The 27,962-nt window shown below is 41.9% G+C and overlaps 1 protein-coding gene across 1 annotated transcript; it reads left to right on the top strand.

Moving 5' to 3' along the window:
- Positions 1–271: 271 nt before the first annotated feature.
- tbc1d8b (TBC1 domain family member 8B) lies at positions 272–27,962 on the top strand. Its single transcript, XM_018746610.1, has 21 exons — positions 272–493; positions 4,151–4,261; positions 5,079–5,197; positions 6,681–6,906; positions 8,471–8,711; positions 9,848–10,055; positions 14,264–14,431; positions 15,540–15,701; positions 17,386–17,536; positions 18,667–18,881; positions 18,965–19,082; positions 20,543–20,828; positions 21,489–21,618; positions 22,412–22,510; positions 22,704–22,772; positions 23,271–23,511; positions 23,965–24,030; positions 24,284–24,388; positions 25,423–25,476; positions 26,127–26,224; positions 26,572–27,962. The coding sequence occupies exons 1-21, from the start codon at positions 367–369 to the stop codon at positions 26,959–26,961; spliced, it is 3,384 nt and encodes a 1,127-aa protein (XP_018602126.1). The 5' UTR covers positions 272–366; the 3' UTR covers positions 26,962–27,962.

Genomic DNA, 27,962 nt, shown 5'->3' with positions numbered 1-27,962 from the left:
ATAGGCAGGCTGTTCGTGAAAAACCAGATACAGGTATTCCTCAAGTGCCACAAACGCTATTTTGTTAAGGCAACAAAGTATTTTTCAGTATCGTCTCTGCGACTCCTTTCATCGGGACAGGAGTTTGTCGGTCCTGAAGGATTGTGGGTAATGTAGTTTGATGCGAACGCGCTGCCCTTCCTCTGCAAGGGCACGGTCCTTCAATTAGAACTACAATCCCAGGAGCGTCGCGTCCGTACACTTTGGCAAGGTTTCTGTCGACGTGGGGGGAAAGGAACCGCTCGCAAACAGAAAGCTCTCCGCGGGTGTAGGCGGCCACAGCTATGAGCATCGCGCCGTGCCGGCTCGGCTCGTTTGGATCGCACGATGTGGCTGAAACCGGAGGAAGTGCTTCTGAAGAACGCCTTCAAGTTGTGGGTCACGGAGAAATCTAATGATTATTTCGTGCTGCAGAGGAGGCGCGGGTACGGGGAAGGAGGAGGAGGTTTGACAGGTGAGGTCCGGCGGCCGGGTACGCGCGTCCGCTGAGCGTGGCTCTTTTGACACGCACACGCACACGCACACACACACACGCGCGTGCGCGCAACACAACAACCCGGCCCACTCGCATCTCTTTTCCAGTCATATTTCTCCCAGAATAGTCGGGTTTGCTTCTGTTTTTCTGCCGCTTTGTGTAGCGATCAGTGTTATTTTCACACGCGGTGCAACAAGTAACGTGACATGGCCACTGACTGAGCGCGGCTTGTCTACTAGCCGTGGAAAATCGTGTGTATTTTAATTTATTTCCTGCATCGCACATGCCACCATGGCAGATGTGTGTGCGGCTGCAGCTCTCGGGTTTTATTTATTTTTTTTTTAAACAGCCAGAAGTTAGCTGTGTAATAACCAGCACCAAAGCCTGGAAGAAGAGCAAGAAGACCGTCACCGTGACCTCGAACCCCGGTCGGTCAATGAGCACAAGTCGAGGACAAATGGAATCGTGAGCTATGAGTTCATAACTCGCATCGATCAGGGATCCTCAGCTTGTCACCAACCTGCAGCATAAATCCAATGAAAATACTAAGAGTCACGACATACATGCTTGCAGAAATCATGGGGGTCCTCAGCCGAGGTCCATGGAGCCCTGGGGGTCTGATGGGCTTCAGGGATCCAGGCTTGCTGTGAAAATAACACCAGTTAAATCAAAATTAAAGAAACTACCACACCCCACTCTCCCTGACATGATTCTGTGTGAAGGGAATCAAGTTTCAGAGCATTAAATTCAGTGCAGTGTTTCCTCTAAATTTATTATGGGCATTTTTCTATGTGGGGGGGGGGTCCTGAGCTTTCGCCATATTATTCAAAGGGGTCTGCAGCCCAGGAAAGGTTCAGAACCTCTGTACGAAGGTCATTCTAAACTTTACATCAAATTTTCAAGATTCTACATTTCAAGTTGCCATGGCGATTGCCAGGACTGTATGGCATGTCGGTGCCATCAGCACCGTCCTTACTGTAAATGTGCTTTCGTGTGTGAGAAATGCGTCAAACCCAGACCTACACGCTGCTATTAGCTTCCACTATGGCCGCTGTTTCAGTTCCCTTCTTGTTTTAGGTTTGGTGACATTGTTGGTCATCGCCCCATCCTGTTTGCCAAAGGCTTGATTTGCTTTAAATAACCCCAGATGTCAGGACGGAGGTTAGGTGGCCCGGGGCCTAGAACACAGAGCCTGGTTCCAGCTGAACTGACAAGGACAGGACGCGTTGGACAAACTGTGAGAGACACTGAGAAAGACGGGGACATGAACTGTGTGTGTATAATGAGTCATTCAACAACGTGTGCAGTGATCAGAAGTATTCACCTTTGACCTCTTGGCGCTGTACTTCAATATTTCCTTAGTGTACATATATCAATATATTAATTTTAAAAATAGTATGACTCTCCAATTTTCTCCAGAACAAAATGGGAAAAGTGGGCATATATATAATACATATAATGGAATAAAAATTAGGCAGTTTTAATTATTGTACAAACACCTTTGTTGTTGTATAAAGGCTTCAGGGCAGAGCTTGTTGCCAGAAGTGGACTCACCAGTTGAGGACCTACAGTGTTTAGCGCATGTCTTTGTCCAAGGTGGATTGCGGTCAGATCGTATTGTTCATGTTGTTACTGAATAGAATCTCATTTTAAACCTCTGTGTCTTTTTGTTTGAGTTGTTTGGATGTAGTTTTCTACCCAAGGTTCAAAACAGAGGTGTGGAGTAGTGCTGGTGTTTGTTTTCGGGCCGTCTGGAGGCCAAAGTCACGTTGCTAGAATTGATTTTACATTAATTTAAATAACATTTATTTACTTAGCAGACACTTTTCTCCAAAGCGACTTCCAGTGAACTCTATGTAGTGTTACCAGCCCACACACCTTATTCACCAAGGTGACTTACACTGCTAGATACACTACTTATACTGGGTCACTCATTCGTACATCAGTGGAACACACTCTCTCTGTATTGATTTTAATGGAGCATCTGCCCTGTATCGCAGTGTGCTGGAACTCATACATTTTGAACATGATTTTGGGTTTATATGAGGTCCATTTCTATGAAGATGTACTTTAAAAAGTCTTTTTTCCATAAATAGATTACAGCAGGTAGAGTCGTAGTTAAAGCCTTTCAGATGAGGACCTGAGATCGATTCCCATCGTCTGCTGTAATACCCTTGAGCTTACTTACCTTGAATTGATACAGTAAAAATTACCCTGCTGTGTAAATATATAAATATTTTTAAGTAGCTTAATGTACAAAGCTAGCTTTGTACGTCACTTTGGGGAAAAAGGGGTCAGCTAAAGGTTTATAAGGGTTATTTTTAATAATAACTAAAATACCACGTAAAAAGATTTGCTTTTATGCAATGGCAGCACATTTTTAAAAAAAAAAAAAAAAAATCCTAAACAATTCATTTGGAGCATTTTTGTTGATCTTCAACTGCTATAGTTGATTTGGATTTTTCTCTGAGAAGGTGTTACTATGAGCTGAACCTTGTGGGAGACCGCGTTATGTCTGACTTCACTTGACCGAACGCTGGGATGGAGCGATATGAGGGAGATGTGCAGGTGGCCATCGGAACCGCCTGTTTCTTCCAGGCGGCGCGTGGAATGATGTTTTGAGGATAATGACAGGGGACGCACTTGGGTGAGAGGAAACTGGGTGCTCCATGCTTGTCACATTGAGCGCCAAGCCGGTAATTACGACAAATTAATGGGTCACGGCTCGAAGCAGGACACACATCACTGTGTTGCCCACAAAACCACTAAATGTGTGTGGTCATGCTTTTCCTGTCGTTAGCATCTGATGTGCCTCTTCTGGTGCTCTTTGATGCTTTCATGTCATTCTTATATGCTGCATAAAGCTCTGCAACTTATTTAATTAATTATTTGAGGCTTTTCTCCAAAACAACTTACAGTGTATAATGATGTACCAGTTTATACAGCTGGGTAATTTTTATCGTATCATTTCAAGGGAAATACCTTGGTCAAGGGTATTGCAGCAGGAGGTGGGATTCAAACCTGGACCCTTCAAGTGCGAGATGCCACCTGCTGTCTGTTATGCCTTAGAACCTTACAAATTCACAAGAAAGATCATTTTTTGAAAGCGTGGTTAATGTATTTTATTTGTATACTGTTGTGTATTATCTATATTCTTGCTATACTCCTCCGTGTTGTTGTCATTTACATTCCCGTAAATGATTTGTGTTGGACAAACATTGACGACTCATAAAAATTTGCAGTCATGAGGTGTGTATCTTGAAGGCTTGGCGCCGCAAAGCCTAACATTAGCAGACATTTCTGTTGCTTTCAGCAGGGAATCATGGAGGTCGAACCATCGGAATAATTCATGAAGGGCACTTTGATACGAGCAGCTTCAGCCACGGGCAGCCCGATGAAACGTGGAAGCATGCAGTGTTCACAGCTAATTTATTTTAAACAGCCGGCTAGATATCGTCAGCCCACGTTGCTGGATTTGTTTGTCAAATGGGTGCTGTTTGTTGGTTTGTTAGTGTTTTTTTTTTTTTTAACATCAGCTGAAAGCTGCTGGCTCTGCCGCTTCTCTGGGCGGTGGAGATGGTTAACGGTGTTGATGATGAGCCTGGGAGATCATTTATCTTCCTCCCTATCTAACAGGCCTCCTGGTGGGAACTCTGGACACCGTGCTGGACTCCACGGCCAAAGTGGCTCCATTCCGGATCTTGCACCAGACACCAGATTCCCAGGTCTACTGGTCGATAGCATGCGGTATGTTACAACCGTGTTACCTGTGTCACATTTATCTGGTCTGATTCACAAGAACTACTTCACATACACCCACGGGTTGACATTGTTATAGCTGATCAAATTGCTGTACATTCCCTCATGTTCTTCTTTAAGTGCTTTGTGTTTTGAGTCATACTATAATATTAGAATGCCCTGGAGAAATGGGCTACCGCTGGTACTCGGACCCCCAGAGGTTTTTTCCTTCCTTTTGTCACGGATGGGAGTTTTTTTGTTTTCCTCTCCTCAGCTGTCAGCTGACTGATTTGGCCAGCTCAGCCACACGTTACTGTTGTCCTGTAACTGTCTTGCTTATATATGTTTTCCAGTACTCTGTGTCACTCTGCTGACAAGAGCACGCTATAAAATTAAATTGGTTTATATAGAGCATAAACTGAAAAACTCAGCTCTGATTCTCTTCATCATCTGTTTGCTGTGGGTTGCATCTTCAGATAAAACCGGCACTGCTAAGAAGTTGTTTTTACTCAAGCATTAAATTCAGTCATCTTGAATATTGTCATAATGGATTGTTTCCCTCCCTTTGGCTCTTGGCTCTTCTTCACATATGCATCAAGATTCAAGGAGTGCCGAGAGCGCTTTGAAGTTCCAACATCTTAGTTTTTTTTTGCTGAATAATCCCGCTAGTAGGAAACGGAGGCCCCAAGGCAAAAACCTGAAGATACTGCCAGATAAATTTCTCTTTCAACATGAATAATGCATCACCTGTCTCTATAAGGAAACTTCAGTGCTAAAATATGAAGTTACTGAGTGCATTAACTGTTTTTTCATTATTGGTCTTAAGGAGCCACCAGAGAGGAGATCAACCAACACTGGGAATGGCTGCTGCAGAACATCATGAGAACCCTGTCTGTGTTCGACTCAAGTGAGGACATCACCAGCTTTGTCCAGGGCAAGATCAGAGTAAGTCCGGTTCCGGGACCCGGTTGACCGTGACCTTGTTCGTCGTGATCACTCACACATTCCTTTCTGTGGGGCTTGGAGTGTGCTCACCTCCTTGAATTACAATGAAAAATTCATTGCGGTATGACGGGCAGAAAATATGCTCTTTTTGTGACCAGCGGATGGCACTTGCAGGTCTGCAAAATTCATCTAACACACCTCAGCTGGATTTCACCTGAGCTAACGTGTACCTCTTGTATTTAACAGAATTATACGTACGTCAGTCCATATTGAATTAACACAAATTCCATGTAGGTTTTATGTTAAAAATTATGCATAGGGATGATAAGTAGAGCATTTATGAGGTGCGTGCTGTTTAATGTTGGTATATACAAATTGTGTAACGCCTGTGACAGATTATCAAGCCGAGCAGCCTAATTGGATGGCAACATAAATATTTTGGCAGCCCAGTCTATTACTAGTATTTCTGTTGTAGAATCTACATGGCCAGTGGTGAGAATGTCCATATCTTGGGTGCAGCAGGCAGTACAGTGCGTCGTCGTTGCCATGTTAAGGACCCATGTTTGAGTCCCGCTCCTGCTGTAATACCGTTGATCAAGATACTTACCCTGAACCGCTCCAGTAAAAATTACACAGCTGTATATATGATAAATAACAGCAAGTAGGTTAGTTATACAACCCTCACGTTGTAAGTCACTTTGGATAAAAGAGTCAGACTAATAATGTTTGGGAGAGAATAGTAAGCAATATTTGTGAGGAAGGGAGGTGCTTTGTTTGTCCGCAGTGACGCTGGCAGCCAAGAACTCCCTCTGTGCAGGAAAAAATGAGGTGCGAGTGCTCACGTAGCCTTTAGCTGTGCTTGCAGTTTCCTTATATCTCGTTTATTTTTCATAGAATGTTGTCACCCCTGACAGAAGAGCGATAACATTTTAATTCTTGAGACCTGATTAAAAAAAAATGCTCAGGAAATGTATATTTTATATTTATATGATGTTGCAGGTACATATCACGTGTCTAGTGTGGTTAGCGAGCGACATTAGCGACACGTAGCATAGCGGTTGTACACGGGTGTAATAGATGCTTACCGAGTTGATACAGTAAGAATTAAACTACTGTGTAAATAGGTTTGTACACTAGGCTACTTTACCCAACATGTTAAGTTGCTTTGGAGAAAAAGATGCATTAATAAATGTACATGTATGTAGGGGAAATGGAAGGCCTTGTCTCCCCATTAGTTGTGAGTGAATGCAGCTGCTGTGCCCTTTTGTGCTCAGCGTTTCTTCTCAACATTTTTTTTTTGCATATAATCAGCACAGATGGACCAAAAACTTACACCCGACTATTTCTAGTGCATCATGCTGAGGAAAAAGCATTACCAGTTAGTCTGTTTTCAGTGTCCAACTGGAGAGGTGGTTAATCATGCTCTGCCTCAGGTGTGTGTTCTGACTGATGACTTTTTGCCCTCGCCTGTCCCTTCTTCCAGGGCCTTATTGCTGAGGAGGGGAAGGTCTCCCTGGTGCAAGAGGATGACCCGGAGAAGTTCCGTGAGGCACTGCTGAGGTTCGAGAAGTGGTTTGGTCTCCCAGAGAAGGAGAAGTTAGTCACATACTACTCATGCAGCTACTGGAAAGGCCGGGTGCCGTGTCAGGGCTGGCTGTACCTGAGCACCAACTTCCTCAGCTTCTACTCCTACCTGCTGGGGTCCGAGGGTGAGTCGAGTCGAGAGCGAGGGGGTTGCGCGAGGAGACACTACAGTGCCACTCTTAAAATAGTGTAGGATGATAAATACACACACACACACACACACACACACACACACACACACACACACACACACACACACACACACTGTCTGAAACCACTTGTCCCAAGCGAGGTTGCGGTGAGCTGGAGCCTAACCCAGCAACACAAGGCACAAGGCTGGAGTGGGAAGGGACACACCCAGGACGGGACGCCACTCCGTCACAGGGCACCCCAAGCGGGGCTCGAACCCCAGACCCACCGGAGAGCAGGACCCGGTAAAGCTTGCTGCGCCACTGCACCCCCCGGATGATAAATACTTCAGGAGAATTCGTTGGAATTGATAGTGTGACCAATGGAACAAACAGCAAACCAAAAAATTCCAGATTATGTATTTTGTCTGTATGGTTTCCTTTTTCTTGTCTACATAAAGTGTACTGTTGTAGGCATGAGGACTTTCCATGTAGCCAGCAATGTAAGAAATAATGTACAGTGTTTCAAAGAGACCCAGAGAGTAATATGACACTTCTGCAACATATTTTATAAAGCGTATTTCAGTCATACTAGCTTCTGCCAAAATATATAGTTACAATAAACTGGCCAAAAAATGTCATTACAGTTATGACCGCTAGCAAAGCTAGCATCCACAGTCTTTCACCACCCACTGGTTGTGTTTCCCGACTGCTAGCTGTCTCCTTGACTTGGCTGTCTTGTTAAGATTTGATGTACATTTTCTGGCGAAGCGCTGAGTGGTGGCACTGAGGACACATAAATTCTCTTCACCCAAACATTTAGCAGAGTCAGCTGTTCATGAGTATTCTGGTAAACTCTTGGGCGTGTTTTATTAATTTATCGTTTACCCCCTTCCTTGTACACAGTGTCTTCACTCCATCTTTAGTGCCTTGTGTATTTAAACAGGGCTAGTGTGAATAGTTCTGAAGGATACCGTTCCAGTTCACTCATTTGGATTATTGTCACCAGTGATGGAAATTATATATTCGGAAGTGGCCGAGTCCTGCTTTGCACTAAATGAACAACAAAAGATTTTTAAAAATTGTCATGTGTAAATAAGTAATTGTCATTAATATTGTTATTCTGAATCACTGTATCTATTGTGTTTTAGATATAGTCATTACATGCTTGATGTAATATACATAAAACTGTAGTCAGCTGAACACCCAAGGCTCAATGCAGCTTTGATTTCTTGAAGATACAGAGTGCAGGGAATTTAGAGATGGATTCTAAAGATATTATGTGTAGCAATAAATATTATAATTGCAACCCAGCTGGCATATTACTGAAGAACAACTAAGGGTGATCAGTACAATTATAGTATATGCACATGCCTGTGATGAAATAGCTGCTGTAAGCTTATTGAGTATTTAATGTTTTACGTAACTTTTTATATAATACAATGGGGACAGAGACACGAAAGCCTGCATATTTGATTTGTTTTGCCTTAAATTAGCTAGTTCAACATAATGATGCCATATAGAACCACTGACTGATTTCTTAACATCTGTGCTTCTTCAGTGAAGTTTATAGTCTCCTGGGATGAGATCTGGAAGCTGGAGAAGTCATCTAATGTGATCCTGGCTGAGAGCATCCATGTGGTGGCTGGCGGGGAGGACCACTACTTCTCCATGTTCCTGCACCTAAATGAGACCTTCCTACTCATGGAGCAGCTGGCTGACTATGCTGTCAGGAGGCTCTTTGATAAGGAGACCTTCCAGCAGGAGCCAGCCCTAGCTGACCCACTGCAGATCTCAAAGAGGTACGACACTGTTTCAACATGCTGCGTTGTTTGTGCTTTCTGCTATGTAGAACAGGGTCTGTTGTCCTGGTACATCTATAACTGATCTCCATAATTGGCTGCCAACCTTAGCAGGGTTAATGCTGTCAAGTGGAATTCAACTCATGGCAACTGCTCAAGTTGTTTTCATGGTATGGAATTAAAGGGTTGCTAACCATTGTCCTTTTTTGCGTTTGCCTTTGGGTTCTGAAAATGAGAACATGTAAGCTTCACACACCCTGTGCCAGATTCAAACCTATGTTAAAAGGCGCTGACACTGGGAGGCACCAGTGTTACCTGCTGTGCCACTGTGTCACATACCAACCTTGGTACCTCAAAAGAAGTCTCTTATTCTATTCACTTACTGTATTATCTTTTAAACTGTTTACTTCTCTATCTTTATACTTGTGTTTGTGTTTTATATTGTTTTCTAAAGAACTCAGTGAATACTACTATAATTTTGTTGTATTGCACACCTGTACAATGACAAATCTTCCATTCAGCAGTTCAATTCAATTTGTATTGCTTAATTCATTCAAGCACTTAATTCCCAGTTATTCATATACCATAAACCAAAAGGAGGAAACCTGGATCTTTGCAGCTGGGAGCTGACAATTAGGATCACACCTGTCGTGGCTCCAGTTGCTTCCTCTCTTGAACACGATGTTTCAATGCATATCAGAACTGGACTTGGGACTCTAAGTTCAAACTGACTTTCCTGTGCTGTTACAGCAGTAATTATTGTATTATAGTCCCTCTGCTCCAGTAAACACGAAGCGATACTTCCGAAAAACCATTAAATGCAGCTTTATTGCTACTGTGAAGCATCGCATTGATAGTTTATGGTTCTCATCAAAGCAAACGTTGGTAACTCTGCATCAGCCCAGCGGGAGGAAACATTCGCTCTAGCTGGAAAATATAACATGGTATAAAACTGGGATCTTGAGACAAAAGTGACTATGAAAACGAATAGCTAAAGAACTGCCCAGTTGAACTAAGATGTAGCCAAAACGTTGAGATGCTGACTGTCATTCATTAAGCAGTGGGGTTATATAACACACAATCATTTTCTTCCACTTCTCCTCCTACCCTCCATGTTCTTCCTCTTCGCAATGCAGGGGCCTGGAGACACACGCGCGCAATGAGCAGTTCCGGGCCTTCTTCCGTTTGCCTAGGGAGGAAAACCTGCTGGAGGTATACGAGAGCTTCCTGTGGGTGCCCTTCAGCCACTTCAACACGCTGGGGAAGATCTGCCTATCGGAGAGCTACCTCTGCTTTGCCAGCCAGGATGGCAGCCAGTGCTACGTCATCGTCCCTATACGAGAGGCAAGCAGCTCAGCCTTGGAGTACCAGGAGGAGGAGGATACTTGCACACAGCGGGGCAATAGAATTGGGTCTTTGTGCTGTAGCAGGACCCCACGATGTGCTGTGACATGGCTCAGTGGGTCTCGGCATTGGTGTTGGAGACCTGGTCTGCCTATTTTTTACTAGCCAACCTCATAAATAATAAGTTTTGACTGGGTTCTTTCAAGAGGCTTATTTATAAGTTATATCTGCATATAAATAGTTTTAAGCCACAGATTTGTATGCTTGGCTTGCAGACCATAGATTGTATTACAGAAGTAAAATATTCACTTCATTAGATTGGTCCACAAATGTCTGCAGTGGGTCTGCAGGCCTGCAGTTAGAGTTAACACAGCTGTGCGAATTGGACTGAGTCACGCTGGTTTGACGGAGGTGACAACTTCTGTTGCAGGCACCGCTCCCAGATACAAATCCCACAAACGCTCAATAAGATTGACACCCATCCCACAAGGTATGCGTAATTGGGAAGGAAATAGACAGAATACTACGGCAATTTTGTAATCCAGACTTGCAGCATCCGTCAAGGCTTCACAAGCACGTCAGTTTTTTCACGCCCAGTTGTAGGACACCCGCTCTGTCTGCATGGGTCCAGCTGGTCCAACTCCAGGTCTTGGCACATCCATCCTGTGATTAATTCTGAACTGAGAAACCAGATAGATGGTGCAGACTAAACCACGAATAACTCAGAGGAGAGCTATACTGTGATCTGCTGTTTATAACCCTGGATTATAACCAAAATAAGTTTTTTGGGGAGAAAGGTGCTTTTGAATAAGATCAACTGCATATTATTCCCAGGATTTTTCTAAAGAAATTAGCAAAAGTAGTAAAGTACACAGACTTTGTGTAGAAATCATATAAATCTGAGTACTTAATTGCTGTTCATCTTATGAACACAACCATGACCATGGTCTGTTCATAGTTTGTTTTTTGTACCTCTAAAGTCACTTTTGCCACTAAGTCAGTCAGTAAAATTATAATACGATGTCCCTTAATACTTTGTAATAGATTTTCATATTTTTAATAACTTTGAGCTACATTAAAATGAGATATAATTTTATGAACTTTGGGTCAGTTCATAAACTGATAAATGTGTGGCATTTATCATGCTGTTATTAATCACCCATGCTCAGGAGCACCAGGCATGGGCTGTAAACACTGTGAAGTTGAATTAAGGCTGTGTCTAGGGTGCTTTTACTTACACCTTTTGCCTGGGAGAGTAAATACAAGTAATATTCATTCCATTGCAAACTTATCCAGTTTAGAAAGTTGGTAAGTAGCGAAAATGCTGTTAAAAATAAACAAAATTTTTAAAAATTAAAAAAAAACATTTACCCAGTTTACTGCTTAATCTTCTACAATTTGGCAGTTAACTGTTTGTAAGGTGAGGAGCCATTGTGTGTATATGTGTGTCTATATACTGTGTGTGTGTGTGTGTGTATGTATGTATGTATGTATGTATGTATGTATGTATGTATGTATGTATGTATGTATGTATGTATGTATGTAACCACAGCAGTGGGTCCGGAAATTGAGAGTTAATGAGACCAAATGTAATTCCTCAGTTTAATAATTCAGTAACCAGTGGTACATTTCAGCACTCAGATGAGGATGGCGTCACCCCCCTGGGGTCAAGGGAAAAATTCAATTAGTTCCTTTAGTTAGAGTCTCGGGTCATTAACTCATTGAGACAGTTGTCTGCTTCTGGGTTTAATCCTCAGCAGGTCCAATTGCTTTTTTGAAACATTTATTTTGAAATAGAATCATGAAGCATTACAAAAATATCAACACATTTATGTGTATTTCACAGCTCACCAGCAGGACAGATGGAGAAATCTAAAGTAACGTGATAAATAGACAAGCTGTACAATTGATGGGCCGGCTTCAATTTTTCCCAGGGCAGAAAAGGTGGTCTGTTTACATGGTGCGTGGCTAGTTTTTGGTGTGTTGACAGGACCTTCTGAAAGTAGCCTTGTGCTCCCCCAGCAGCCCTTTGACAGAGTTAACAGTTTCTCTTAGCTGGGCCGAAATGTTGCATTATGGGGTGTAGATGGTTGCTCTAAATGAGGTGGTATTGCACTGCATTGAAATGGACTGGCCACGAAGCAAAGGTGAAGTGAGGGAACTTGGGCGTGGCTGTGCCGTGTCCATTTGGACAATTTTTCTTTTGGAAGTGTCGTTGGATTTTTTGGCTGGCTTTCATGGACCTCTTGTAGCCAGTGTGTGTTTTTCTGTTCTTATCCTCATTTCTGTTCACATTTAGCTGCTTTCATTGAGGCGGGAGACTCTCGGCCCACGCTTAACTCTTTACACTGTCTCTCTGCCGCTTCCCTTCTGTTATACCCTGCAACCTGGGGTAAATGTCTGCGTGACAGTTTCCTCGCCCACTCACGGTCTTTAATTGTAACTTCTTTCCTTTTTCCCCAGGATGACATAATTTTTCAGTTAGTTCTTTGAAACACCTTTCATGTCTTCATCGTCTTTGCCGTTGAAGGGCTTGCCAGAGATGCAGTGACAATACAGGTTCATTTCGAAGTCCTTGAGATTCCTCTTGGAAGTCATGTTGCCTCATAACACTGGGAGCATCCTGTTGACACGTAGAAGCAGAACTGCTGGGAAAAGATCTCATATTTTACCTGAGACACATGTGAGTGTCTGTTACATTTTTGCACACAGTTTTTGAGTGTACAGAGGATTTCAGGACCTGAAGATTGATGGATTGGTTGATAGTTATTGTTCAAGTTGACTTATAGTGTTTTGATTTACACAGCAGGGTAATTTTTACTGTAGCAGTTAATTGTATATACATTGTTCAAGGGTACTACAGCTGGGGGGATTTGAATGCAGGACCTTTGATTACAGGGTCAGCTCAAACCACTATGCCACCTGCTGTCCCAAATTAGAAAGGCGTTAAGTGGGAAATGATAAATTGGAGCAGTTAGTAATGCACTAATTAAAGGATCGTGACCAGAACCTCTTGGTTTTTGTTCCAAAGCAAATTGCCTTTTTGAATGCCCAGATTGCTCATAGGCCTCTACATAAGTAAGTGAAGTTCAGCATTATACTTGGTAGCTAAAAGGGGCAGCAGAGGGCAAAGCTGGTTAGAGTTGTTACTGCACAGGCAAAAGACTGGGGTTCAAATCCGCACTGTTGTTGTTGTACCCTTGATCAAGGTATAGTACTTTGCCTGAATTGATAGAGTAACAATTGAATATCAGTATAAATCAGTAAATGATAATAATTAGCTTAGAATGCAACATCTGTAAGTTTCCATGGTAAACAGCATCAGCTAAGTGAATGGAACAAAAATATTGGTTTTAATATGAACAACAGAATGAGAGAGAATGAGAATGAGTTGTATTGGCCAAGTGTGCTGACGCAAACAAGGAATTTGCTGTGGTTCTAGATGCTTCCAGTATTTATGGACAACAAACAGCTGACACAGAATTACATAATAAATGACATATTTACACAGTATACAAACACGAGAGCATAAATGGTAAAGGTGGTTCCCGATTTACGATGGGGCTACATTCCGTGAAACCCATCACAAGTCGAAAATATTGTAAATTGAAAATGCATTTAATACACCTAATACACACCTCTGCGTGACAGGCTGGGAAATGTGGATCGCTGCCGCTGCTCAGCATTGTGAGCAGACTACCACATCGCTTGCCCGGGAGAAAATTAAATTTCAAAATTCAAATTACGGTTTCTATTGAATGTCTATCGGCAGCTCGCCATCATAAAGTCGAAAAAGTCATAAGTCGAACCAGCGTAAATCGGGAACCGCCTGTAGTATAAATACAAAAAGTAAAAAATAAATAATAAGTAAATTTCAAAAGTGATGGGATATTGTTACACTGACAGGAGACCTATAGGGGAGTGTTGACTGTTCATGAGAGTGATGGCCTGAGGGAAAAAACTGTTCTCAACAGTGAATGAAATATAATTTCTTGAAAATTTCTGGCAAGTTGAAGGTTAATATTTTGAACCAATATGCACCTCGTTGTTTTGGCAAAAACAAATGTATGTACAAATGTTTGTTGAAAACAAAGAAATGTGTGACAAGCAGTTGGACGACTTCGATAACAAATGATACTTTTTAATAACTGCAGATGTTTAGGCATTCGCTCCATCATGGCCTCCATAACGTGTTGTGTTCCCTGCAGGTGGTCAGCGTGGAGAAGCCAGACAGCAGCAGCCGGGCAGTGACGGTGTGCGTCCGCGGAAAGAGGGCCCTGCGCTTCTCGGAGGTGCGGGACTACGAGCGCCTGGCCTACGGGATCCGGCGGCGGTGCGGGGCCGCAGCCAGCCCCATGCACATCACAGCAGGGGAGGTGAGCCTTGCCATCCGTCTCCCACTTTGTGTCCTCTTCCTGTAATTACTCCGCGCTCCTTTCAGCTCCAGTCCGAGTGCCCAGTAATGAGCTCTCAGCTGGCTGCTAAAAATATCTTGGAAAAAGCATTCATTATAATTCTAAAAATGTGAAACTGCTAAGCAGTACTTGGGAACATGAAAGGAGCATTTTTGGTACATCTCATAATGCTCAGTAAATGCCTTATTTTGCCTGCGTCATATGTTTGTGTTTTTTTTTTTTTTTCTTTAAACCCTTTTTTATTAATATATGTATATGCGTGTGTGTGTGTGTATGTGTGTGTATATATATATATATATATATATATATATATATATATATATATATATACAGTATGTATATACAGTATACACTCTCATGAATGTATATATATACAGTATATATATATAGTATGTATGTATATAATATATATATATATACAGTATATGCGTATACATAGTTAAAAATATATACATGTTAAATGTAAAAAATAAATAAAAGCGTCAAATATAAATATTTCTGTAACAAATTTTAAACAAATATATTTTTCAGTTTAAATATAATTGTACAAAATTGCATCGTAGTATAGTAGTTAGAGGTGTCACCTTGCAATCTGGTGACTGAGGTTCAAATTCCTGTTCCTTCTCTAGGACCCTTGATCGAGGACTTTACTGTTTAGCTGACACAGTAAAAACGACCCAGCTGTATAAATGTGCAAATCCGTGTAAGTAGCTTAGTGTACAAACCTAACAGTGAAGATAACTAAATAACAGCAAAAAATAATAATTGCAAGTCTGTTACCATAGTGGTTATTTTACTGTTTTTTGCTAGTAATGTACAGTGTCTGGCTGTTACAACTTTCCTCCAGCAAAGGTGCGTATGTATCACCCATAGCAAAAGTGAGTCACACATCTTAATAAACGTGGGAATGGTAATGGGGGACAAGTTTCCGATATCGAGAGGATCACACGCTTGGTCCTCGGATGCTGGCCTTCGGCCGTTTTCAGAACTGACCTATTGACAGATCATACCGAGTGTGTTACTGGGAGCCGTTGTAGGGAGTGATGGGGGTCCTGATTGCCCCCTGCAGGTGTCCGGGGAGGCGTGCCACACCCTCATAGAACACTTTGAGGACAACCCTGAGGAAGAGGCCCTGATGGTGGGCCAGAAGAGCAGTAGCAAGGCTGTCAGCACCGAGGCCCTGATGACCGTGTTCCACCCACAGGATGCGGAGAACCTGGATCCCAAGATGGTACAGTCTGTGGCACGAACTTGTTGCTTTGAGAAATTTCAGCTTTCATTCCCTTTTGGTTTGGAGTTTTCTTTCCTTTCCTCCGTGGTCAGTTGGCTTTCTAATAGCTTTAATAACTAATATAGTTACTGTAGTCATTTCATGTATAGCCAAGCTTTTGTTTTATGTCTTCTGATCCTTTGTTCAGTTCTGTGTCTCTACGTGAGAACAGCTCTTCCTAAAAATAAATTTAAATTGAACTGAATTGCCCTCAAAACTTGCAGGGTATCGTTTCTGAGAAGACTTCAGGTAGTACAGGTAGTCCTCGACTTGAGACATATACAACCATCCAGAGTTACAACAGCCATCCCATCAACATTATTGTATTATTTTTGAGTCCAGACGTTTGGTCATAGCACCAAAGGACGACTGCTCCATGCGCTACACGATAACAGCCATCAGACATCGAATTTCATAGCGACCGATTGACCATCAGCCGCTGTGTTTATATTACAAAACCATTTTACCTACGGAACATTTAGTCTGATTCTGTTCTAGTTACTTTTTTAAAATGACTAGTAAACTGGAAATGTGGGTATTCTGGTAGTTCGGACAAGAAAAATGCAGAGAAAACAGATTTAGAAATGAAAATAATAGTGCGGCCTAAGAAATCATTATACTGCAGCATATTTACATCATTACTATTCTGTATTGGTATTTTAAGATGAAGAATGTGTTAAATCAGTGAAAAATGTAATAAAGCCCTGTTATACAATGTAGCATTCGTACATGTTGTTTATACAGTACTGTGCAAAAGTTTTAGGCACGGGGGGGGGGGGGGGGGAGAGCTGTAAAGTGAGAATCCCTCCAAAAATAATGCTCTTAATTAATAAACTTCCTACAAAGCTTAGTAACCATCCATCGTCAACAACCACTTGGCGCGGTGGGCTTGGCCGGGTCCTGCTCTCTGGCGGGTCTGGAGTTTGAATCCTGCCTGTGGTGCCTTGTGATGGACTGGCGTGCTGTCCTGGGTGTGTCCCCTCCCCCTCCAGCCTTGCGCCCTATGTTGTCAGATTAGGCTCCAATTTGCCGCGACCCCACTTGGGATAAGTGATTTCGGACTGTGTGTGTGTGTGTGTGTGTGTGTGTGTGTGTGTACTTTCTTTCTTTAACGACATACAAAATCCTTACTGTAATACTGTAACTTTTTGCAAAAGGAATGCTTGGAAATATGAAATATGCTCTTTCCCTTTTACACTAATTCAGAAGACATTAAATAATCGTGTAAAGCAAATATTTTTGGAAAACATTTCAGTGCCTAAGACTTTTGCACAGTACTGTATATCTTTATGGTTTATAAAATGGAATATAAGGGGATTTGCATGAAGCCATTGGAACAGAACCGTTGCAACTCGAGGACCACCTGTATTTTCAAGTTCTCTTTTTTGTTACATTTTATCTATATTATATAAATATATTATTCATATTATAATGTTAAATGTTGTCAGACTGGCATTTAGTCATCAATGCGAGTGCAAGAGTACAAACATACTGTATGCTGGTCTAAATTTTACAAGTAAAGATATGTATGGGCTCTTTGTGAAAGCGACTCTTGTTTCAGCAATAGGGCTCTGAGTCCTGGGCGAGTGTTTGAAACGTGGGTTTCCTTTTTTATGTCCTCTGCATGGTGTCTATGGTGCTGCAGCTGAAGGAGAAGATGAAAGAGCAGTCGTGGAACATCCACTTCAGCGAGTATGGCCGTGGGATGAGCATGTTCCGCACCAAGAAGACGCGGGACTTGATCGTACGCGGCGTACCCGAATTTCTGAGAGGGGAGCTTTGGCTGCTTTTCTCAGGTATGTCCCATTGTCCCGCTACCATGGTGACAGCAGCTGTACACTCAGTGCTTCTGTACTTGTATGTTTTTATCATAGTAATAAATCTGCAATGTCAGTCTATTATTGCAATATGCAATATCAAATGATTTGACATTTTAGATAATTTTTATGCAAATGGTACAGCTTTTCAGTTTGTGTAGCTTTCCTGTTTGTTTACTGATGCAGTTTTCCTGTTCTCATAGTCATGCTTTTAATGTCCAGGTGAGTTGGAGGGTGTTGCATAGTGCAGTCAGTCCCACTGTAACACAATAATTGTGTTCCTATGAAACATTACGATGTTCCAATCTGCATAGTAAAATAAACAATTGCAATGGGGAAAAAATGGTTGGGGGCCAAGCATAGTAAATACAGTAACCATCACCTACTACAAATGCTTAGCACACCCAAAATTAAGTTAGAATTTAATTGCAAAATAAGGCAGTTTGTGACTCTTATTTGGCTCTATAACATCAAACTTCTGTTGCAAAGTTGTAGCCTTTATTTTATGATCCCTTTGGAAAACCATGTGTAACTGTAATACAGTAGACCAAAATTCCACCCTATGGTGGTGGTATGTGATACTGTAAGATACTATAACCCCAAATCACAGTGGTGAAAGTTCTGCTGGGTAGTTCTGTTATGCTCTGCTCATTGTGTTATATTCGAACTGCGTAATCAGAACATGTGTTACAGCAGAACTGACTGCCTTTGGATGTGGAACAAATAGGAAGATTATAGGTTTTTCTTTTTATATTTAATGTGTACTGTAGTTTTTCCCCGCATAACAGGTCCATTAACAGAACATGACTGGCCCCACCCCCCCTTTAGAATGAAGTCAGGTTGAAGGAGGCAGCAGGTAGCATAGTGCTTAGAGCTGCCACCTTTGGATCAATCCCCCATCCTGCTGTAGTGCCCTTGTGTAAGTTATTCACCGTAAAATTGCTCCGGTAAAAAATTACTCAGCTGTATAAATGGAAAAAACGTGTCTATGTTTCTTTGGAGATTTTATTAAATTACTAAATGTAATGAAGTTGTAACTCCTCGCTTCCGCTGTGACCTCATGCCTGTGGCGCACTGGTGAGACGATGTCTTGTTTCTTGGCTCATCAGGTGCCGTCAACGACATGGCCACCCACCCGGGTTACTACTCGGAGCTGGTGGAGCAATCGCTAGGCACCAGCACGCTGGCCACGGATGAGATTGAGCGAGACCTGCACCGCTCGCTGCCAGAGCACCCTGCCTTCCAGAGTGACACGGGCATCTCTGCCCTGCGCCGGGTCCTCACCGCCTACGCCTACAGGAACCCCAAGATCGGTTACTGTCAGGTGGGTTGGTGGGGAGGTGCAGAGCAGCGTGGAGCACGGGTCCCATTTGCTACCTGACCACCCCTCATTTCCTCTCCCCCAAGGCCATGAACATTCTTACCTCGGTCCTGCTGCTGTACGCCAAGGAGGAGGAAGCGTTCTGGCTGCTGGTGGCCGTCTGCGAGAGGATGTTGCCCGACTACTTCAACCGCAGGATCATCGGTGAGTGTTTGCGCTGCTCCCCCTGCTTCCCACCAAAGTGACGTTGAATAATTCAGTGCAGCTGTCTTTCTCGCCCAGTTACCAAGTGTTTATCTGCTTGGAAGACTTTCATGTGAAAGCAGATAAGCACACTGTGAGCTTAACAGAATCAGAGCTTGATTCTGGGCGTAATTTTTGCTGCTGTCACTGTAATAAATGCCTCATGCATTTTTACCCCCCCCTGCCAGGTTAACAATTGCTCTATTGTCCTGCAGAAAAATAAGTGGTCATTAGCAGGACCTGCAGGCACAATTGTCTTCTAAAATTGGTTTGTTATTTAGAATGCTGCTTCCTTATTTTACTACAAAATAATTTCACACGTGATATTTAGACAAATGAACACAAAAATATTAGATTTCCTGCTGTCACTGTATATCAAGGGCAAACGGGTGACATAGTGGTAGAACCCAGAAACCCAGGTTGGAATCCCTGTTGTTGCTGCAGTACTTACCCTGACTTACTGTAGTAAAAATTGCCCTGCTATACAAATGGGTAAATACAGTATTTATAAGCAGGTTAGTATACAAAGCTCACATTGTCAGACACCTCATAGAAGTGTATCACCTACATGAATAAATAATAAGAAATGTGAAATATCTTTGCATGTTAACATGGTCCTTGGCACATGTGTCAAATTTTATTTCTGGTGGTTGGCGTTTCTCCATGTGGTTTGGTGTTGAAACCAGAATACACAGTTTGTGTAGGGAACCGAGTTTTACACCTCTGTACCTCTATAACAGCACTTTAATTACAGAAATTTAATGTTTTGTTTGCAACAAGGAAATTAATATGCAGAAATGTGAATATCAGTGAAAAATGTTCAAAATGTTCCTCAAAGTCTCACCGCTTCATTACATTCCTTTTGATATAAAATAAATATGAGCCAAATTTCACCATAATCCAGTGATTTTTTTTTTTTTTTTTTTTTTTTATATTAAATGGTCATTCAGGTAGGTCCCATTATAAGGATACAGTATATTGCCATTGGAATAAAAATAAACCTATGATGAGAAAATAGAACTGGTCAAATGTATTGTAACACCATTACTATTCTGTCCCAGAGGGTGTGTGTGCTTGAGAAAATTAGAACTTGAAGAGTTACAAAAAATAAAATTAAGTAAATGTCAGAACTAAACTAACCGAAAGGGTTTTTCATTAATGAAAAAGCTGTAGAATAATGTCGATGGTAGAAGACCTTAGTGACCTGCTAGATATGAGATGCAACAAAATGTGTTTTTTTTTTTTTTCCCCCACAAAACTCACGTTGAAAAACATGGATTTCAGGAGGTTAGAACTTAGAAACAAACAAACTTGATTTTCTCCATCTCTCTCGTTGGCACCCTAGTGAGGAGTCATATTGCTCGATTCATCCGTAGATGAGCAGCATGTTTCTTTCTGTGTCCCTGTTCCTCGCGGTGTAGGCGCCCTGGTCGACCAGGCGGTGTTTGAGGAGCTCATCCGAGAGCAGCTGCCCCAGCTCACGGAGCACACGACAGACATGACTTTCTTCTCGTCCGTGTCGCTCTCCTGGTTCCTGACACTGTTCATCAGCGTGCTGCCCATCGAGAGTGCCGTCAATGTGGTCGACTGCTTCTTCTATGATGGCATCAAAGCTATCTTGCAGCTCGGCCTGGCTGTGCTCGACTACAACGTGGAGCAGCTGCTGGCCTGCCGCGATGATGCTGAGGCTGTCACCATCCTAAACAAGTGAGCATCGGCAAGGTGGCGTCAGCTCTGTCTGCGGATGTTCCCGACTACATTTGCACCTATGGTCGCACCTAGATTCACAGTTATTCTTTTAGCTGTTGTGGTTCAGCTAATAATTAAAAAAAATCGCCCGTCAAACCAGACTCCCCAGTGGAAAATTCTTCAGTTCTGCAGTTGTGTGAAACCACATTTATGTTACTCTGAAAAAATTATTTGTTTAATTTATTTAATTTTTTGCACCATTTCTATAGAGATATAAAACAAATTAGTTTTCAACCTCCACTGGGCCGGAAAAGCTATGAAGTAAGCAATTATTATAATGGTTCAATAAAATGATTGTTCTTCATTCTAAAGGATAAAATAGTGTTGCTCTTTTTTCTTTGTTTTTTACGTTTTTCTGTTTTTCCCCTTACAATGAAAATAATAGTGAATTTAGTTAACATTTTAATCATGAACAGCATTCAGTGAACAGGTCAGCAATGTAAATTTGAGCTCAGATGGAATTAATTACTAGAATCTGCCAGTGTATATACTATCATGTATTATTGCATGTGTGTACAAAGTGATTGCATGAGATCTGCATGAGTAATTTTTTCATTTTTTGATGAAATTGGTAAAATGTTCACATTGCATGTTTCACTCTGTCTCTACTACTTGCAGGTTTTTTGACAGCGTCACCAACAAGGATAGCCCCCTGCCTGCCACGGTGCAGCAGGCACCCGTGAGCAACAACGACAGGACGTCACATCCCAAGGTGGACATCACTGACCTCATACGAGAGGCCTACGAGGTATAACTGCAACATTAAACCAATTTGTTCTCCACTGTCCCCCACTGTTTACATTTATACATTTAGTAGATGCTTTACTCCAAGACATGTACAATAGTAATTAACTAATGCTCAACCACTATTGAACTGACACCTTTTGTACAAGGCTAAACTCCCTGCAGTCATTCTCATCCAGTCTATACAACAGAGCAATGTACCTATCGGGGAAACAAACGATTTTTACAAGAGCAGTTTAGGATGAGTACCTTGTTCAAGAATACTACAGTAATAGGTGGGATTAAACCTGCAACCTTTAGTTTCAAAGGAAGTAGCTCTTAGCACTATACTGCACCCAGTTCATTAATTAAGTTTCATTATTAATTCAGTGTTAGTAACCTCTCATCCTACGTAAGGTCACTGTTGTCTAGGTCTACCCCGGACGCATAGACTACGAGGCAGGATACACCCTGGATGGTACACTAGTCCATTGCAGGACAATCACATACACACTAAGGTGAAACTGAGTCATCGGTTCACCTGAAATTCATGTCTTTGGACTGTGAGAGGAAAGCAGAGCACCCGGAGGATACCCGCATGAATACGAGAGATCATGCAAACTCCACACAGCCTGAGCTCGATTCAAACCAACAGCCCAAGAGCCAAGAGGCACCAGTACTACCTGCTGCACCACCATGCTGTCACTCCTATACTGTGTCTTGCCGCAGTACAAATACTTCACAATGCAGCAATGGTGTATCTGATGACATGGCTGCAATTGTGATCCCCGGCACTTACGATGCTCCCTTTGTCCCAGAAATATGGGGACATTCGTTCCGAGGAAGTGGAGAGCATGCGGAGACGCAAAAAATTGTTTGTGATCCAGACTCTGGAGGATACAACCAGACAGAATGTGGTAAGTGACCCAGCTTTTTCATGTTGCTCATAAGCACATTCTCTGTGGATTTCATTGTCTGCTGATTAAATTAATTAGTCTTGGCAAATGCCCCATGGGAGATTGAGCATTCTTAAATTTTTACTAAGTGAGTATTAGAGAAATGGTGAAGGTTACAGTGGGCAAGCAGCACTGATGGTACATCTGTGTCCAGTTAAGGGTGGTGTCCCAGGAGGTGAAGTTCACTGCTGCCCATCTTGATGACCTCTATGGGCTGTTCAAGGTGAGAATCCAACCCGCCTGTGATCCGTAGCTGACACACTAACAAATGCCATACTGAAGTTTCTCGCTCTTACAAGATTTTATGGCTGAAATCTTGAGTCATCAAGTCATCAAAATAAGTCTGGGATGTGTTTATTTATTTTTCCTTTAAAAATGTAATCAAAAAAGCACTATGGTCCCCAGTCCTGGGTATAATTGTATTGTATATAGTGCAATTGCATGTGTGATTGTATGTTTACAGCTAAAGCTCTCCTTTTTGGAAAAGACAAGTTGGGGGTGGGGGGGAGCATTTTTTGTTTTTTTGTGCAAATATCCTAATTCTGTCTGACCTGAAATTTGAACTTAATACGTACGGGTCACAATGTCTAGTGCCATAAGTCCTAGACTACGTGATTATTACAAAAATTCTTGTGACCTAGTAATTTCCCTTGGGAGATTTGGGTCATTCCTAGTAAGGGCTCTCTCTGCTTCTCTGTGGGGTTCTTATGCCGACCTGCAGAGGCAGCATTTCCTGAGCTGCTATTGGACCATGAACAGCCCAGCCCTGTTGCACCACGACCCCAGCCTGCCTTACCTGGAGCAGTACCAGCTGGGCCGTTCCCAGTTCTGCGCCCTGTTCTCTCTGCTGGCCCCCTGGGTGCACTGCGCTGGCCGCGACGCCCTCTCCCTGTGGGCCTTCCACTTGCTGGATGAGAACCAGGATGGCCTGGTCAACTTCAAGGAGTTCTGCTGCGGCCTGGGTGAGGGCCTGACTTTATACCTGGGCCAGACCCGCCTCATATTCCCACACTCCTACATTTGATATTGACAATTTGCCATGCAACTACTGTTTTTGACAAAATTACGGAATGTAGCTTGATTATGCTTACACTTTTGGAAGTTTAAGGAAATGTTTTTACATTCCACAACAGAAGTTGCCTCGAGAAAAATGTTGTTGACTGAAGTGTGTAAAAAAATTTGACCTGCATGATGATTATTATAATTCTGGAATACATCTGTTTAAATCTGATCACATTTTAGGTCACATTTATACAGAAACAGAGAAAATTATTGAGGGGTCGCAAACTTTCTCGCACCACTGTACATTACTGTGAGCCAGTTCTGTTTAATAAAAAAAAAAAATTAGTCATTCTATGCTTTTCTGTGTTTGATCACCATTGACTAGTTAACCCATTTCTCTTTGTTTCTCATAGATACTCTGTACAGTGGCACTTTCACAGAAAAGCTGAAATTCCTCTTCAAGATGCACCTATCGCCAGGTGAACGGAATGACTTTACTACATTTACAGCATTGATTGATCTAGGATTCTTTGCCAAACAGCAATAATGATAGGATGTGTCATATCAGTAGAGATGCAGGGAATACTTGGTCCTTAGTAATGCCCAACGTATTTAATTTAAATTTCAGTCAGGCCATCAGTCACCATGACTATAGGGTAACTTCAAAACCAAGCTCTGCTTTGACCTTCAGCTGCTTCAGTCTGTCTTACCAGTTTACACTGTATTTTCCAGCTTTTACAGAAGTAGAAACAGAGAGCCCTGGGTTCTCAAAGAGCAACAAACTGTCCCACTATAGTTCGCTGAGTGAAGACTTCTCCCACTTTAGTCGACTGAATGGTCAGCTGGCTTCTCCTTCTCCTTTCTTCTCTCTTCACCCCTTTTGTTTTACCCTCATTTGTCTGCATCTGCCTCTTCCTCAACCACTATTCCACATCCCGTAAACAAAGCATGGAATTGTTTTTCTTATATCTGGTGTATGTGTGTAAGTGTCACTTGAGTATTTTTTTCATCAGAAATGTTAAACTTGTGCAAACCTTAACTCTTCTGTTAAAGTTAGGTAGGGTCGTCAGGTGGGGAATTTTTAAACAGACCGTGTTTGTCATTATCGACTTAAACTTTCATGACAACAGCTGCAGAATTGGCATTTACAGTCTTTATTTTTTTGTGAACTGTATATGTCTACTTTGTCTTCCCTGCAAAAGTAGTGCTTAAATTAAGACAACTTGCACTTTTGAGCAAATATAAGTAAAATTCACTGAGGAAATAAACTCACACTTACAGGAAAATCCTTATGAGAACAGAAATATGACTTAAATTAAAAATTAACCGTAAAGCAAAAATGATAAAGTGATATATAGAATTCTCTTGAAGGGAAATATCATTACAAGTGACTCTAATTTAGATTAAAACGGTACTTTATGGAATAGTACAGCAGAGAGGCATTATGAGTGATCCTTGTTTGGTAGTGTTCTGATATTCTGGATTTGATTTTAAAATAGATTTTCTCCATGTTTAAAAGGTGAGGTGGGAATTTTTGATGTTTGGTGAAGAAGGGTAAAATTTTATGCTTCTGGGAGACAATTTTTTCCCAACTTAAATTTGGTCATTTTAAGTTTGTTTTATGAGAATTTGTCTGACAAGCAAATTTTTGGGAATTAGTTATCGTCATTATATCAGGGATGCCTCTATATGTACTTGGACCAGAAGCTGATTTAAGAAAAGCAGCATAAATGCACATGTTTAACAGTTCAAAACCTCAGATATTTATTTCTTTCACAGTTGTGTGACTAAGTGTGAAAAGTTCTGAATGTAAAAACTTTCTTTTTTGTAGTTGTTTGGTCTCACTATATGAAAAGTTCTGTTTGTCCTAGTCTCTTCAGCTGATGTCCCTGAAGATGGAGTGATCAGAAGAAGTCCAGAAAGGGGTAAAGTGTTGTTTCTCTGGAGAGAAAAATTAGCATTTTTTATTTTTTTTTGGTCTGTAGAGTTGATAACTTTTTTTACACTGCTAGTGAGGTTTCAGTGAAGCCTTTTTCATTACTGCCATGATGGATTAAAAATACTATGAATTCATAGGCTGGAATTAGCTGTTTATAAAACACCATAATGCCGTAATTCTGTTATAGATTAATAACAAAAAGGAGAATGCGTTAGTTTCCTAAGGATGGCCTGTATTTATACTGTATGATCATGACTATTTCTCTTTTGTTAGAACCCTTCCAGAAAATTAGTCTGTCCAGTTTATGCAATGTCACAAATATAAGCAAGCCTTTTCATATGCCCAAAGTCCTTTAGCAATGGGTCAGTAGATCATCTGAATCATAAATAAATCAATATGGGTGGCGTTTGCCAGATGTCCCAGCATTCCCCAGCTAAGCCAGCATTGCCGTTTCAATTTGGCTTTCATTTATCTTCATGCCTTTGACTAAGAGCAAACTTTAAAATGGGTTCTTACCAAATTAGTCTGCATGACACCAGTATGTTAGTCTGGGCAGGAGGTGAACTTGTGGTACATCTTCTGCAAACTTTACATCTAGCATCCTCCCATCCTGCTGGTGTATCTTCATGTTTTCAGGTCGAGGTAAAGTGGACTTACAGGCATACCTGAAGCAGTGGCAGGATGAACTACTGAAGAAGGAAGAGAACATTAAGGACTTACCCCGGATAAATCAGGTAGATTTTCCACAGCCTTGACCTGATGGAGTAATCTGATCACTGAGGACTTTTTAGCAGAACTCTTCCTATGTACTGCCAATTTTATCTTTATTATTTGTTATTAATTCATTTAGCTGATGCTATTCTCTGGGACTGCATACAATATGAGGTTTGTGCAGTAAGCTGCTTACTATGATTTTCCCATTTATACAGCAGATTTTTTTTTTTTTTGCATTTGAAACTCAATCACTTCTAGAACCTTCTGGAATCACTCCCCTACATTGTTCCTTTGTATGCATAAACAAGTGGATATCACATTGCTTCTTTTGGGATTTAGATTTGCTCTTTGTCTTGCTGTTCTCCAGTGTCAGTTCATCCAGTTCTCCAAAACCCTGTACAACTTGTTCCACGGTGACCCAGAAGAGGAGTCTCTCTACCGAGCTGTGGCCAGCGTCACCAGCCTCCTGCTGAGGATGGAGGAAGTGGGCCGTCGTCTTCAGGAGCCAGGCACCCCCACAGAGACGACTCCACCCAACGGGGAGGCCTCCACTTCCCCAGAGGGCTCCTCAGATACCCCAAGCCCGCCCAGCGTCCCGGAGCCGAACTCCCACCGGCAAGAGGTGGAGTGGTCCTTTGCCTTTGAGCAGATCCTGGCCTCCTTGCTCAACGAGCCCATCCTGGTGCGCTTCTTTGAAAAGCCTGTGGACGTCCAGGCCAGACTGGAGCATGCCAAGGCCACTCAGCTGAAAGTGTAAGCGGACACATTAAGGAGAACCTGCTTTTCACCCTTATTTAAGCCATAAGATCTCTCTCCAGCAGGCTCTATATTTGTAAATATATATACATATATACATATATGATGGAGAAACGAGCCCTATACTGGGCCTTATTCTCATTTAACCACGCAAGTACACTCCTCTAACCGAGGTGTGCCTTCTATTTCGATTCACTGTTTCTTGGGGACACACCAGCCAATATGATAAAGCACTTGCCAGCATTAATCATTTTTATCCTTAAAGCTATTACCATTGTAAATGTCAATACTGAAGTCGCAGATGTCAAGGTCACATGACTAGTTTGAGGAGAGAGTAGTTCTCCATGCAAGCTTGCAGATGGTTTGGATTGAACTGTATCCACATCTGATGAGGAGAAATTGAGAATATTTGTTGTTCAGTGATTGTGGAGGGAAACAATTGCTGTAAATGTTGGCAAATTCTTCTATTAAAATGGATATGGCCATTTATTTTTGAGTTGAATTTATGGAAATCCCGTACGCTTGTGGCCACAGTGGCCCTACATTCCGTATTAACTACGTCTTTGGGATGCAGTGCATTTTACAACATTTTCAGCGTAGCCATTTTGACAGAATGGCTTTTGACAGCAAAGTATCCGAAGAAAAAAGTATTAGTGTCATATGGTAAAGATGAGACATTTGCTGAACAGTATAATGCTTTGATTCAAATGATCAAGGAACTCATAAGTACACAGTGTGTAGGACAGAGCTCAAAAGATGCCTTTTATACTGGCATTTAATCACAGCAGCCTGTGACGATAGATGGCAGGAGTTCTGCTACCCAGTGGTGTAATATTTAATACCATCACAGCTCACACTGTTAAAGACATGGTGTTTTCAGATGCCTTGTAGACTGATCATGCATGAATACATATTTAATGTGCTTAGTCTTTTTTTGCACAATGCAAACCTTTTTATATTTTGTTATTTTCTATACAGTTTAATTCTAGAGAGAGATGATTC

The sequence above is a fragment of the Scleropages formosus genome, chromosome 14 (assembly GCF_900964775.1).
Source record: "Scleropages formosus chromosome 14, fSclFor1.1, whole genome shotgun sequence".
Lineage (NCBI taxonomy): Eukaryota > Metazoa > Chordata > Actinopteri > Osteoglossiformes > Osteoglossidae > Scleropages > Scleropages formosus.
Note: the sequence above shows the minus strand (reverse complement) of the source record. Positions and strands in the feature narration are given on the sequence as shown.

Bases quoted from the DNA above. Each gene is read 5' to 3' on its own strand.
- tbc1d8b (XM_018746610.1), top strand. From the start codon at position 367: ATGTGGCTGAAACCGGAGGAAGTGCTTCTGAAGAACGCCTTCAAGTTG. The intron at 19,083-20,542 runs GTGAGTGTTTGC...CTCGCGGTGTAG, and splicing joins CTTCAACCGCAGGATCATCG to GCGCCCTGGTCGACCAGGCG. The intron at 24,031-24,283 runs GTGAACGGAATG...TGTATTTTCCAG, and splicing joins CAAGATGCACCTATCGCCAG to CTTTTACAGAAGTAGAAACA.